The sequence below is a fragment of the Candoia aspera genome, chromosome 3 (assembly GCF_035149785.1).
Source record: "Candoia aspera isolate rCanAsp1 chromosome 3, rCanAsp1.hap2, whole genome shotgun sequence".
NCBI lineage: Eukaryota > Metazoa > Chordata > Lepidosauria > Squamata > Boidae > Candoia > Candoia aspera.
The window spans coordinates 146,493,991-146,508,925 of NC_086155.1; the positions used below are offsets into that span (position 1 = coordinate 146,493,991).

Below are 14,935 nucleotides of genomic sequence, written 5' to 3' on the forward strand. Positions count from 1 at the left end.
GAGATGGATGGTGATATAAATTTAATAAATTATTATTATTATTATTAATGATATTAATGCTTTGTAAATATCTCCTGTTGTTAGCGAAGAACTCTTCTTCTTTCATATATCTATTGTCTCTTTATGTTAACAAACAATGCTTAATAACTAGATTGGCCATAGGCATCCATGGGGGTAGAGGGAGTGATAAAATGTATGTTTTGGTATAGTCTTCAACACTTACATGCCAGCATGAAACATAATGATGCAATGAAAGGATAGAACTTAGATCATAATAGAGAGCCAGTTTGGTCTAGTGGTTAAGGCAACGGGCTAGAAACCAGGAGACTGAGAGTTCTAGTCCTGCCTGAGGCATGAAAGCTGGCTGGGTGACCTTGGGCCAGTCACTCTCTCTCAGCCCAACTCACCTCACAGGGTTGTTGTGGGGGAAATAATAGGAGGAAGGAGTATTAAGTATGTTCCCCACCTTGAGTTATTTATAAAAATAATAAAGGGATAGACAATAAATAAATAAATAATAGACATTTTATTATTTTCGGGTCATGATGGCTAGCTATGGATGCTATGAGAAATAGATAGAGATAGAAAGATGCAGACATATTTTATTTTTACTATCAGTGATTCTGTTAACATCAGAACAACAGTAATCTAGAATAAATTGAAAACTTGCAGGAACAGTCAAACTTATTATGTGCCAACTACGTTCTATTGATTTAATTCAAAAATATTTTCTGTAAAATCTGCTTAGAATCTGTAGTCTGAACTTGAGGAGCTAAAAGAATATTGGCAGAATAACTTGAGCTTCATACATTTGTTTTTAACTACCCAAGTAAATTTAAAGATTTTATGATTAGTATGCTGAGATACCTATATTACACCCTTCCCAGAGAGGAGAAAATATTTATTAAAATCTATGGTATAGAGATATACATTGTGTGTGTGTGTGTGTGTGTACACACAAATATACAGATAAGTTAAATGTTGAGAAATTATCACAATTACTGCTATTTTTTGTTTGCCAAACAGTTCCATTTTTGTGCTATCAGGCTATTGTTTCATTTTTATAAACTTGAGTTTCCAGAAAACCAGACTAAATGGTGAGAACTCACCATTTAAGGTCCAAATCCTAAACGGTAACAACAGAATCACATCAATTAACATGTAAAATTAAAAGTAATTACTCTGTAAATATGTCTTCACTTTTGATGTGGGCTTCATTTTTATTCTTTTACAGGTGTATCTTCATTAAGTATTCAGTTTGCCAAACTACCAAAGGGGCTGATGCATTTAAATTTATCTAAAACCTCATTATCACCTAAAGGTATATTTCAAAAATGTGCTTAATTACAATAAATGATCTTTCTTTTTAGGCTCTATTATCTGAATATTTATTCATTTCATAGTTTTCCAGCAGTCAGATAAATTATACTTGAACAATATCTTGCATTACATCACTTAAAAATTGGATATAGCAGCCAAAATTAGCTACAACAAATTTTCACCATTGGATTTCTCCTCCTCCTACTTGATTTACTTGAAGGTAGGCATGTTGTATAATCTTGCTATCGATGTCAGATTTTTACTAAACAAGCCCATAAAAAATTGCTCCTCCCATTGTAGGAAAAGGACTCAGCTTGACTGGATTCATGGTGACTTCAGCACCTAAAGACTCCATAGCTCAGACTCTGCCATTTCCAAAACCTAGCTGTGGCGAACTCACTACACACACCAGGACTGTGCACACTAAATTTCTGATCATAGCAACACCACCAGCTCCTCCAGTCCCTGGCAAGCCATTTGTTACCAAACTTTGATCGTAGGCAATTAATCAAGTATGCATGTCTGAGGGCAACAAGAGGAAGGACAAGTCACATGATCTTGAGACACTTTCAGTCTGCTTCACTGACCCTTTCCCCACAAGATTTGACACTGATGATTGGCCCAGTAACACTAGACCCTCTGCTTCTTCTGGACTCTTCCATACAGATGATATTCAACTTCGTGTTAAAAAGAGGAAATGTAAGTAAGTGTTCTACATCTCACAGACATTTTTCTCCAGGATCTTTTTTGTCTGTCCTCTCAAGTTCAAGTTATTTTTGTTAAATTGTGGTTATTTTCTTGGTTCCTAAGGTCCAAGAGACACCCGCCTTTCTCCATCACTCTCCATCATAAATGGCACATTTCTGTTCACCAAGTTCAGTAGTTGTGTCAAGCTCACAGGCACTCCTAGACCTGAGAAGACTATCACTCCATTTGCTGAGATCTCAAGCCTACTCCAGTAGCTGCTCCCAAAGAATCCCCTTTGACCATCCACATTTCGAATTCTTGAACCAACTTAACTACAGTCTCCTCATGAACCAGGCAGAGTCTTGGGAATGGCTTGCATACAGGACAAGGATCTTTATTTGAGGCACAAAGTTTCAGATGGTTGTGATTGTACTGTTGCTCTGTATCTGACTCCCCTTCATTGTCCTCACCAAAAACAGAAGTAGGCAATCACTTTTCAACTTCAAAAGATATCTGTGGTTACATGAAGTACATAATACAATCTATTTGGAAGTTGCACAGTCTGATCAACTAGTTCAGAATCGCTTCTTTGAATTTGTGTATGACAGCACAGTGTTTGTGGATGAAACCATCCTTTGCACCTCCCATTTTCAAACTTATCAAAAAATCTAAAGAAGACTGTTTTCTTTCATCACCTTCTTCCAAATTCTACTGCTATTTGTTATAGCTGCAACATTTCCAGAATATGAATAAGAAAGGCAATAAATTGGAGGCAACAATTGAAAATTCTACCTCTACAATGACCTGGACTTCGGTGTTGCTAATAACTAACATTGTCTCACTGTGTTTCAATTTTTCCTATGGGAAAAATCAGCTAATTTATTTTTTCAACCACCTGAGGGTAAGAGGACTTAGTTGTTAAGATCTTCTAAGTTGAAGCCACACAGGTGGCCAAGCAGTGAACAAACACTGCAACATGTACAGGTGGCTTAGCTCTCAAATGGCTCCATCTGTTACTCTGTTGCTATACATAGTGTCCTAACAGTGAGACACACACTGAGATGAGGAATAGGTCTCTAGTGTTTATTACTGCTACATAAACAGAATCCTAACAAACTGAATAAGCGTGGGAAAAACCCAGACATATAAATCCCAAAGGCTAAGGTGGGCCTGATCTGTGTCTCTTTGAATGGCTGCTTAATTCCTCAGTACTACACATGCGCTTTACAGCCTGGATGGGAGCCCCCTGCTCGCCATCCTTACTCATGACACACAGCTTTTTCCCACTGATTTAACTCAGTAGGTCCAAATCCATATGGAAAACTTACCATTTGTTGGCAAACAGTTGCTCAGTTTCAAGACTGACAGTGCAGCAAGATCTATCAGTGAAGCATTCCAAGTATCTTCAGTTATCAGCATCTCCATGCTTGGGATTATCTTTTTTCCATTTCTGTCACTTCAGGAGTTGACTTCCACAGATACATGGGTTCTTTCATTGTAATTCATGCATGCAGAGGGCATGAATTACAACGGTCATGCTGAGAGGGCATGCTACAGACCCCGTCTGTAAGAGAATTCCATCTAGTGGGGTCCAGGAAGCGGGCCTTCTCTGCAGCAGCTCCTGCCCTTTGGAACATCCTTCCCCCGGAAGTGAGGTTAGCCCCCTCCCTCCTGGACTTCAGAAAACAGCTGAAGATCTGGTTTTGCCACCTTGCCTGGAGTGGGAAGAGGAAGAGCCATTCTTGGGGCTGGTTGGTTCCCTAGTTCTTCTGGGACCGGTCTTACCCCTTATGGGCTGAATTAGATCTGCCGTTACTTGGATTTCATTGCATTTTACATTTATTGATCAGTGGTATTATTTATGATTTTATTGAATTTTAAATTGTTTTTATTGTGAACTGCCCAGGGTCCCCCGTGTGGGGGAGATGGGCAGTGATAAAAATATGATAAATAAATAAATAAAAAATAAATTCATGGTTATCAGTTCTAGTTCATTATGGCATTATCCACCAATGAGACTTCTCCAGCCAGGCCCACTCTTGTCCACTTTTCTGGAAAAGATCGGTGCTCTGCTCTGCAAAGGCTATAAAAATAGTTTCATGCTGCAAGCTGCACTGTGTGTTATATTTTAGGTACTTTGTCACTAAAAGGATGGTTGCATACGGTTTGGCCAAGGAAATATTTATGCCTAGTAAGAAGGTTCCATATAGTGTACTCTGCATCCATCTTTGGTTTGTATTACTGAATTTGAAGAATACTTTCATATTTTCTTTCACCTTTATGCTGTCAGTATTTATACATCAAAGCAAGCAAGTGTGTAAGATGCTTCTGTATTTGCTTTGCTAAATGCATATGGTTATGGTAATATGTCTGAGGCTTCAGAATATATGTGTCATAGCTTCTGGGCAATCTGAACTTTACTGTCCAACACGTGTTTTCTTCTCAGTATAAAAAAGTCACATTTGTTGTCCATTCAGGAACTTTAATATACTGACATATGTCTGGATGCACCACAGGGAATTTCATTTCTGCTCCAAACAGAAAGGAGCTTCAGCTTTTCCCCAGGCGGTGTGGTACTGGCTCATCTTGGGGTTAGATATCCACACTAGCAACATAAAACATTCACCTGATTGAGAACACTTCTGGCCTGGTAATTTCAAGCTATTTTAAATCTTCCAGACTCCACTCTATTGGTGGAGGAACCGGATGGATATCTTTGAAGAAATTCTGTTTTCCCTGCTAATGCCATCTGTCATTACACTGATGCATCAGACAAGGTTGGGGTGCTTACTGTTAATTTTTGAGGGTCTAGAAAACAAATTGTTCAGGAACAATTTCATATCAATTTCTTGGAACTCTAGCAGGTATTCAAACCACTGAAATCTTTCAGGTTTTATTTAGGAATTGAGTAGGCTATATTATATTGGACAATTTTATAGTTATTTAAACAGCCAGGGAAGGTCAAAATTTATTTCCTTGATACAGGTATGTGATTGGTTTATAGCCAAGCATAGCCGTCTCATATCATCAGGCAGAACACTCTTTGAGCTTCTTTGAGCCACTCAAACTCAACAAGTCATATGGGAGCTCTCTATTCAAGGGAACACACAGTGTCCATAGTTTTCAACCAGAGTTTGAACTGGGAGATGCTTTCCAGTGTTACTGGTGAGACTGCATCCTCTACATCTTCCTGCCTTTCCCATTGCTCATCATAATCTTAGTGGAGGTTATTTACAAAACCAAAAAGATTACTTACTGTTTACTTACTCATGCCAACTTTGGTTTATCTTCCTCATTCAGGCCCAAGGAGATCATTTTCATCTTCCACTCCATATAGATCTCTTCAGCCTGCACTAAACTATGTCATTTAGATACCCAGACTTTGAATCATCCACACCCACTGTAATTGTTACTGGAGAAAATTATTTGACTTTTCTGCCTCTTGAATTGTGAATTTCTACATTTATTCTATTCTTTATTTATAAAAACAGGCTTCTCCTGTTTTTATGAGTCCCACTGCTATTTTCCAAACAGTTTGAACCTATGGTCCTATACATTTATTCTGGAGAGGTACCTTTTAGGTTTGAGTTTCCTCTACAAAAACGCTGTGTCATCTTAGGCAGCATTCTTAAGAAAAGTAGCATTTGCTGAGCTACACCATTGTCTCAATTGTTTATCTTTGATTGATTTAATTTTAGATCTCAGTGGAAGGCAGTGTTCAGGATAGCAGAGTTCTGGTGTATTCCTAGCTCTACTGCCGGTCTATGACCTATGTGTATGAATCACACAGATCACTTTGCCTATAACTGTGGTTCTTTGAGTTGGTATCTGTGAATTCACAGTACCTACTTATCCACCCTGCATTGTTGGTGCTTCCCCTAAAACCTTTCCTGATCATTCCCAGTAGTTTAAGGGACATGGGTGCAAGAGGACCTATGTCTATAAATCCACTGATGACCTTTCAAAGAACCACAGTTACAGGTTAGCTACCATTATTACAAATTAAGATTACCATTGAATTTTAGAGAGCAGATTTCCTGCTCATCTTCTTTTTTAACCCTCTGAGTTTTTTCTAACTTGTAACATCTTTATATCCTTGTCAAACTATCTAAAAAGAGCTCTTCTGTAGAATATCTAGTGACCTGATTTCATTAAGCCATATAATGATTTGTTTCATTTGAACCAGCCAATTATATTCAGTATACCATGTAAACAATAGTTTACTATTCAGTAAACCATTATTCAGTAGATCATACCTTAGTGTGACATGTCAAGCTAGTTAATGACCCATATGATTAGCTCTCTACTAATACCCTTCTAGGTTTTCTTCTTATTGATCTTTTCCTACTTGTCAAATTGGTTTGGTTTGGTAACCTTTAGCCTGGAAGCCTGATGGGAGAGACTAGGTCAATTCAGTAACTTGTATAGAAGTTATTCTTTCTGTATTGTAATTAGTCCTGAATAGTTCACAGTCTTCATGTTGTCCTCTAATTACTTGTTTGCCAACTCCATTTGCTTTTTACAAATATTTTTAAGATCAGCTGATGTGAATTTTTGTACTTACTTTGTATGGCTTTATCTGTGCATATACTTTATGCACAGATAAAGCAGTTTTAAATCACACTTGAGATTTGAAGGTGACGATTGTACAGAAAGTACTGTTTGTTCTCAAAATACTGTTACCATATAGGCCTGTGTGAAGCAGCTATACTTCACTTACAGAAACAGACATTTGTTTCCGCAAGGTATAGCAATGATATCATTCGCCTTCTGAGGGAGATGGGGGATTGTTACTTCACATAATTTTGGAGCTTCCTACAGGATAGCTCTAATAATTTTTTTAAAAATTGGTGTTGATGTTCTTTTGATGTGGTGCAGAACAAAAAAAACCCAGTTTGTCATGGAAACTGTATACTTGTAGAAGATACACTAATACATTATTCAACAAAGAAGCAAATTTTGGTCATTTTCTTACAGGGGTGAACAGCCTTTCACAGTCACTGAGTGCCAACCAGCTGTTAGCTACCACTCTCACCCACCTTGATCTCTCAGGAAATGTTCTTCGAGGTGACGATCTTTCAGTAGGTGTTCTAATTTTGACATTTTCAAAATCAGACTTTTTCTATCTGCTTTTCATTCTAGATGTGTTGAAATTGCAACTTCCAGAATTTTCCCCAAGAATGGGCATTTCAAGTTTAATAAGGTGCTCTATGTCACTTAGGTGGAGGACATAGTAATATAAATGCTAGTCAGAAAAAAATTACTTGTTGCAGATGCACCCCTGTTTGCTTTTGCAAATGTTTGGCTTTAAGTGATAAGGGTGTGTTACACTATTTGACAGAAAGTTGGATGATACAATACAATAATACAATAATTTCTTTTTTCTTTTTTTCTTTTATTATTGTTTTAGTAAATAAATATCAAGGCAAAAAATGAAAAAGAAAAAAGAAAGGTGGATGATATTCTAATCTTTTTTTAATTAAAAATCATTGTTAGTTTAAAATAGAGGTGGATGGATTATTTAACATCAAAGGATGTTGTTGGTTGTTGTTGACCTTCCAAGATAATTTGTTTTGTAATGTCCATATGTTGAAAGATGATATATTTATCTACTACTTTTGAGTTCATGAAGATAGATGTAATAAGAAAGCTAAACTTTTTATGTCTTCCTCTTTCACACATATAGTTCCTGTGTAATTTTTTGGCTCAGCCAAATGCCATAATTCATCTGGATTTATCAAATACAGAGTGTGCATTAGACATGGTAACATTTATTAATTTATTATAGAGAAACTCTACTTTTTTATTCCAGATCTTTTTGTGTACATACTTACTATCTTACTCCTTTCTGATTTAGGTGTTTGGAGCACTTCTTCGTGGCTGCCTTCAGCATCTTGCCATCTTAAATCTTTCAAGGACAGTTTTTTCACACAGGTCAGCATTCAGAATATTATGCTTCACATAAACTTGGTGCTATATCACTCATCTTTTCCTCACTCCAATCCAAAGCACTACAAATATTTTCTATAATTTTATTAATTGTATCGATATGTTTCACCATACATAGTTTGTGCCATTGTCTTTCAGATTGAGGTTCATCACTGAAATCTACAGTATATCAAGGGTCAACAACTTTTTCAGATGGCATCATACCTACTCTCATGCAGACTCATGCAAGATCAGTAAAAATCTTGTGAAATTTGGCAGTCTCACAAGATTGGGAGTGTGTGTATATGTGTCTGTTAAATTTTGGGTTCTAGATGCCAACTAAAGATGTTGTGGGTGTTATGGCCCCAGTGAGTATTGTGTTGACCTAGTTTGAAACATAATTGCCATAGTAGAGGAGTAGCTGTATTAAATTCTGTAACGATTACTTAGGAAACCCACACAGTTTCTTAAACAGGAAATGAATTGGGACTGCTATTTGGCTTGAGGTGAAGATATTTACACTGATTTGTATTATTTTCATAAATATTTTCCACGAACACATGCACATTTCAGTGCTGTTATTCTAGGTATAATTTTCCTTCTTTATCCTTATGGCTATTCTCCTTAGTGGTATTTCTTAGGGTTTTTTTTTAATATAAATTAGCTGAGATAACAGTGGCTCTCCATGTGTGGCTGAACTTCAACTCCCAGTAGCTCAGTCAGCATGGCCAATATGAGGGATACTGAGATCTGTGGTTCAACCACACATGGAAGACCAGAAGTTGCCCAAACTGGTTGAAGTGGAATTGTGACAGTACCATTACTTTTAAATTGTTGTAAACGGCCCAGAGTCCCTCCTTATGGGGGGAGATGGGCAGTGATAAAAACTTGATAAATAAATAAAAATAAAATAATGGATTGGCGATGGTAGGGAATGTGGGCATCAGTAAGAGAAGTTTAAAGCAGCCTGTGAGAAAGATTTGCAGAAGACCTGATTCAGACAGCTCGTAAATATGCTAGGACAAAGAGAGATGGAACAGAAGAGTATAACAAATTAATGTGAATATAATGATAAAATGTTTTGTATACCTGTTTTTCCATTGCAAATGTCATGATGTAATGATAAGCTGTGGCACCTGCTCTCTCGAGTGAGGTTCCCCATGAAATCCAGGTGGTCACCCTGATGACTTTCCAGAGGGCCTTAAAAACCTGGCCTTTCTCCCAGGCTCCCTAGGAGCCATTTGTTGGATGTGTGATAGTGTTCTGTTGTTGTGCGCTGCATTCATCATCTTGTTACATGGTAATGTTTTTATTCTGATATATATATTTCATGTTGGGAGCTGTCGAGAGACAATTTGCAGTCAGGCAGTGCCTAGGTCAAGCAAACAAGCAAATAAATAAATCATATATTTTACATACTGTTTTCTTAGTAGGAACAGGTATATCCAATAAACACATACCCCACATGCTAATGTTCAAAGAATCCCCAGACTTGAAAAAGCAAATGGTAGACGGTTTGATTGGAATGAGAAGCTAAACTCTTAGCTTAATCTCAAAATATTGAAGGCATACTTGGTTGTACAGAGAATTTACTTCCAAATTTATAATATGTACTCCAACATATGGTACTGAATTTAATGTAACAGTTTAGTTCTAGGTATGCATCCTTTTAGCAAAATGTATAAATCTTTGTACAGTGACTGATGGAGGATTTTTATTTTTGATGGAAAAGTAATGTTGCCATTTTTCTACAACATAGAGGCATGAATACTAGATCTGAGATTCATCACTTTGAACCTTTTAGAAATATATTAGTTTTCTACATTGATATCGTGGGCATGTCATGCAGTGTAGATAGAGAGATAGAGAGATAGAGAAGAGACAATATGGCTATGTAAAAAGTAGTGGTTCATGTTTGTTTTCAGTTCATTCATCCAACTATAATCATTGGTCCAGGTATTAAGAGTGGTTAATGAATGTTACTATAGTATTGTATAAGATATACGTAGCTCTTTAAATTCTCTTATGTAAAGTTACTTTTGGCTTTTTATGGGAAATAATAATAACTGTGGATTCCTGTGCATGCTTTGAAGATGTTTTGAGCTTATGGAATATGCTCTGTTTTTTTACCTATCTTCTTTAAAGAAAGAGCAAGGAAATCCCCCCATCATTCAAACAATTTTTCAGCAGTTCACTTGCTTTAATGCAGATCAACCTTTCAGGAACTAAACTTCCACCTGAGCCTCTAAAGTAAGTAAACAATTTTTTAATTTCAAGATTTTTTTATTTCATTGTGAAAGTGTTTTACGAAAACCTTACTGTGGGTGGGAAAATGACCCATATGTTTTGTGAGACTGAGAACAGCTATTTGCTTTTGCATGGAGAGTAAATGTCAGAAGTGAAATATTCAGTATGAATTTGTTTTGACTTGCCTTTTGATATCCAATGTTGACTCATTATCCGTAGAGGAGAAGGGATTAAGATCTAGGCAATTCTGTATCTAGACTTGAATATGATAAATTAATACATTATACCATTTGTGTCCCCAGAAACTTTAATTTAGATTTTAAAAACCCTATGGGATAGTTAATAGGGTTGTTTGTTCTTTGATTTCTGATTTACGAATTATAAAATACAGTAATTTTTCCATCTTATATCCTATGTTGCTTGTTTTCTTAAAGTATTTGAATATATTTGTACTTACTGTTTCAGTATAAATGTGTTTTAGTTAAAAGATATTAAAATGTTTTGGCTTTATTTAGAAGTTTAAAGACATTGCAGATGCATGTTTTCATGGCATTTGTTTGTCATTATATCTGATTTGTCAGACTTTGGTTAGTACCTTCCTCAATTTTCAAACCATAAAATAAAGAGGAAAGCTTTGGTGCAGAGGGGAGCTGTGCCATTGAAGGCTCTCCAGTTCTCCATAGCGTGGTTTGTTCTGAAGCAGCATCATTTATCTAGCATAGCCCTTTCAGATTTCAAATAAGGGATAGTGCACCAAATAAGCAAATTGTTAAAGAACAGCAATATAATTGAAATGACTTCTCTGACTTGCTGATTCAGTAAACTTTATAGTGGTATTCCATATAATTCCAATTTATTTTTCAGAGCTCTCTTACTCGGTCTTGCTTGTAATCAAAATTTGAAGGAGGTGTTTCTAGATCTGAGTAACTGTGAGGTATGAAATATTTACAAATTTATCCATGTCAAAATAATAATATCCTTCCTAAATATATGATCCATATACTTTGTACACGTCATCATGCTTAAGAAGTAATAAGTGGTCTTTAAAACTACATTGAATGTACAGAACCCGAATGTCTCTGTGCAAGTGCGTGCACTTACATCTGCTTTGTTGTTTTCCTGAACAGCAGCAAGACATGGCACTCCGTTCTGGAATAGGGAAGATTCAGATGAATATCTGATTCTACATATAAGTCTGCATTGAAAAAAAAAAGCAATTAGAAAAGTGTTAGAGGTCCATGGGCAAAACTAAAAATGTTCTCTGTTTTGTTTGAAATCAAAATCTTCCTTACAGTTATTGGCCAGCATGATAGTCTTTTCTGTTTCTTGTATTCTTAAGTGTAAGCTCTCTTCATGCTATTGTGAAACCGTACTTTTTATCACTAGTGCAATTAGTGTCTTCATGTAAAGAGGCAGACAAAGTACACTTACTTATTGATATGAATCCATTCCTTATAGATTGCTTGTGTATCAAGCAGAAAGCACAGCCTCTGAGACTTCTCTGTCCAGACACTCAGGACTTAATCACTGAGAAGTACAAAAAACCATTTCAAATATATTCAGCAACAAATATCTAGCATACTAACTCTTCATTCCTTTATATATTGCTGATTTTAATATATAAAATATTTTTAGTTGCTCAGTGCTAACATTTTTCCTTTCTTTCTTCCTGCTTCCATTAGCTTGGTCACTGTGTAAGTACACATCATGGCTTACTAGCAGCCTCTTAATTATTCACCCTTAAGCATCTCCCTGCCTATCCATTATATAATTCTTTCTTCCATGCATTCTTTTAACTGGTAAAGATCTGGATCCTGATATTTGGCCACAGCATAACTTTGGTTTAGAGTGAAATGGTCAAAGAATAGTTATGGTTACTGCCAGCTATTACATCCAGCATTTCCTGGGATAAACCTGGAAAATATGCTCATTTTTAAAAATGCCTTTATCTAGGAATCCCTACTAAGTTGGAAATCCCCAAATGCACATGTACAATTTTATTTATTTAAACAATTAGACACACTTTCATTATTTAATATTCAAAAGTGCAATTAGATATTTGCAGAAAACATTGTTATATCTCCAATGAATCGGCAACAATTTTTGTTCAGTGTTCATTGTGAATCTAAATTGTGAAGGAGTGACCTTTTGGGTTACGTGTGCTCATTCTCCATCCTGTCCTTCCCAGGTAGAAAGTAGTGTCTTAATCTAACTGTGCATTAGTACCCTATTTAAATCCTGGATTGTCACAGTTTAGGGGGGATTTTCAGTATAAAGGCTTTTCAGTATTTCTGCATAAATATGACCTAAAATGTTTGGTTACAGTTATTGCTGTCCAAAATGTTTAGTTGCAGTTATTGCCACCGAAGAGGGGTACACCAGTTACTGAAAGCAAAGATTAACATAGTTTTGCCACGCACAAATATGTAGCTTTGTATAATTTTCCTGAATAAATGAACAAGTATAATCTTTTTGACTCATTTAACTGGGTTTTCTTTTATCAATTTTTAGGACTTGTGTGGAGAACAGATCATGTTTTAGGTCATATTTATGCAGAAATATTCAAAATGGTTCACAAACTTTTAAGCACCACTGTAAATTAGTAAGGCATGTCATGCTGTAAGCATGTTCCATATTATTGAGACTAGTAGAGTAAAGTGTAGGTGCCCAGGTTGGTACATCAGCAGTAGCTGAGGGAAAAGAGGGAAAGGAAGCACTGGGTATATGGGAAAGCAGGTGGAACAGTGGGATATGCCATGCTGTGAGCTACAGAAGAAAGGGAGGGGAGAAAGGATGCAATACTCACCAGCCTTGCCCTATTTACCTGTCTGGGATTCAATTATGCCAAAACATGGCTGATCCCAAAGAGTTAGGCAGAATCTTTGGAAAGTGACTTTGTTCCTGAATCAAAACATTTGTTCCTGTTTCATGCAATCTCTAATATCTGGTCTGCAAAAATCCAGAGGACGAGAGAGAGAGAGAGAGAGATGCAACTTTTGTAGCCCAAATATGATAGCCCTGATATACATGTATGTTTGTCATGTTTGTTAGTACTTTGCAAGACAGGTGTGCAGCTTTGTCTGCCTTCATGCTTCCTACTGATAATTAAAAAGCTGAATTATACTAAATATAATAATTAGTCACCAGTTGTGTTCAGAGGTTCCCTGCCAGCATTTTGAAATCAAGAGCATCTAAATCTGTATCAGCCTTCCATGGCAGACCAAACTAGGAAACCAAAGTCAGCAAGCTAATACTGCTTGTATTACAAGGTTATAGTACAGAATCTTGCAAGTCTGAATGTACTTCCCCCCTCCCTCCCTTTATCTATGGAGGGCCTTGTCTGAGACTCTTCCTTGGGGTATAGATCTGGCTTGGACTCAATTTCTTTTATCTCACTGATGTCTTGGTTGCAGCTCTTCCTCCTGTTCCACAAGGTTATTCCTTCTTCCCATTACAATCCTTCACATATCAAGCTGGGGTTTAGGGTTAGTACGTGTAGAAGATTTCTGGCATAATATTGTTCCTGATTATCAGGATTTCTTTGGTCCTGATCTTTTGCCATGCTAGATAATTTAAATTATCAAAACTGTCCACCTGTGTGTGTTTTTTTATAGTTCAAAAGAACTATGCTACATTCTTTTTCAGATGTGGATCAGATGCTTTTCATTTGTGCAATCCTTCAGCCAAATCTTTTGCTTCACTACAATAGCAGGCCTGCACTTCAGAGTTCACTGCAATCTTATATGGCTCTGCTTGTTCTCTTTTTCTTGTTTCAATTGTCTAAGTATCCAGTTGGCAGCTTGGTGGCTAAGACCCACATAGAGTGTAACTTAAGTCTTGGTTGCAAAACCTTGGGGATTGGTATGTGAAACCTAATAATAGTAGGCACAAAACTGAATGTTGTTCAGGAGAACATTGGAATTCCTATGGGAGCTGTTATAGACTTTCTTTAAAAAAGGATATTAGTTAAGACAACATTAATTAAATTATTTTTATCAATGATAATAATCATTTGTAGTGTATATACCTTGTTAAAGGTCAGATTGGTTGAACAGCATATTAACAATTAACTACAATATGAACTGCTGAGGTTTATTTGTAATATTTGTAATATTTCAGCCAATTGTTCCACATTGTCTAGCTGCTAAATTATCTAATATTTCCCTTTTTCCTCCAGCTAAGATCGGGTGGTGCACAAGTTTTAGAAGGATGCATAGCTGAAATACATAATATTGCCAGCCTTGATATTTCAGACAATGGTAAGGCAGCATATTGACAGTGGTCTAAATATTGTGTGGAGAGAAAACTGTTTAATGAATACGAATCCTACAAAGTTACTGCATTGGCATCAAGCAAAATGGTTCTGGTTGATAAACACCTTTTGTGGTTTGCAAAATAGTTAAAGAGGTTATCCAAATGTGGGATAATATTAGTCTTGGTGGATTAGTTTAACCCTAAATTAATTATCATAAATTGAGGTATGAGGGATAATAAACCACAATGGATAGTTTCCAGGCAACATTGGTCTGGTTGCTCATGGGACAGTTTAGAACCTATGTGTGAGGCACTCAAATTGTCTATTTGCTAGTTAATATGTTATGATTAAGCATAACATACAAATGCCCAGTGTGATCCTGTGCGCCTTGGGAAGAAATGGTGTAGAGGTTCAGATCTGTCACCCTGGGTCAATAATCTCATTGAAATCAGTTGTACTCAGATACAGAGAAGTTGTGGCTCAACTACTTAATGGCTC

General features: G+C 36.5%; 1 protein-coding gene across 2 annotated transcripts in view; it reads left to right on the plus strand.

Moving 5' to 3' along the window:
* CARMIL1 (capping protein regulator and myosin 1 linker 1) overlaps positions 1-14,935 on the plus strand; it is a 151,509-nt gene that overhangs the window by 75,902 nt on the left and 60,672 nt on the right. For both annotated transcript variants that reach the window (XM_063298994.1, XM_063298993.1), the window contains exons 12-18: positions 1,235-1,321; positions 6,985-7,088; positions 7,694-7,771; positions 7,865-7,941; positions 10,081-10,185; positions 11,047-11,116; positions 14,360-14,441. In XM_063298994.1, coding sequence (XP_063155064.1) covers positions 1,235-1,321; positions 6,985-7,088; positions 7,694-7,771; positions 7,865-7,941; positions 10,081-10,185; positions 11,047-11,116; positions 14,360-14,441 — 603 coding nt within the window. The remainder of the gene's footprint in view (positions 1-1,234; positions 1,322-6,984; positions 7,089-7,693; positions 7,772-7,864; positions 7,942-10,080; positions 10,186-11,046; positions 11,117-14,359; positions 14,442-14,935) is intronic.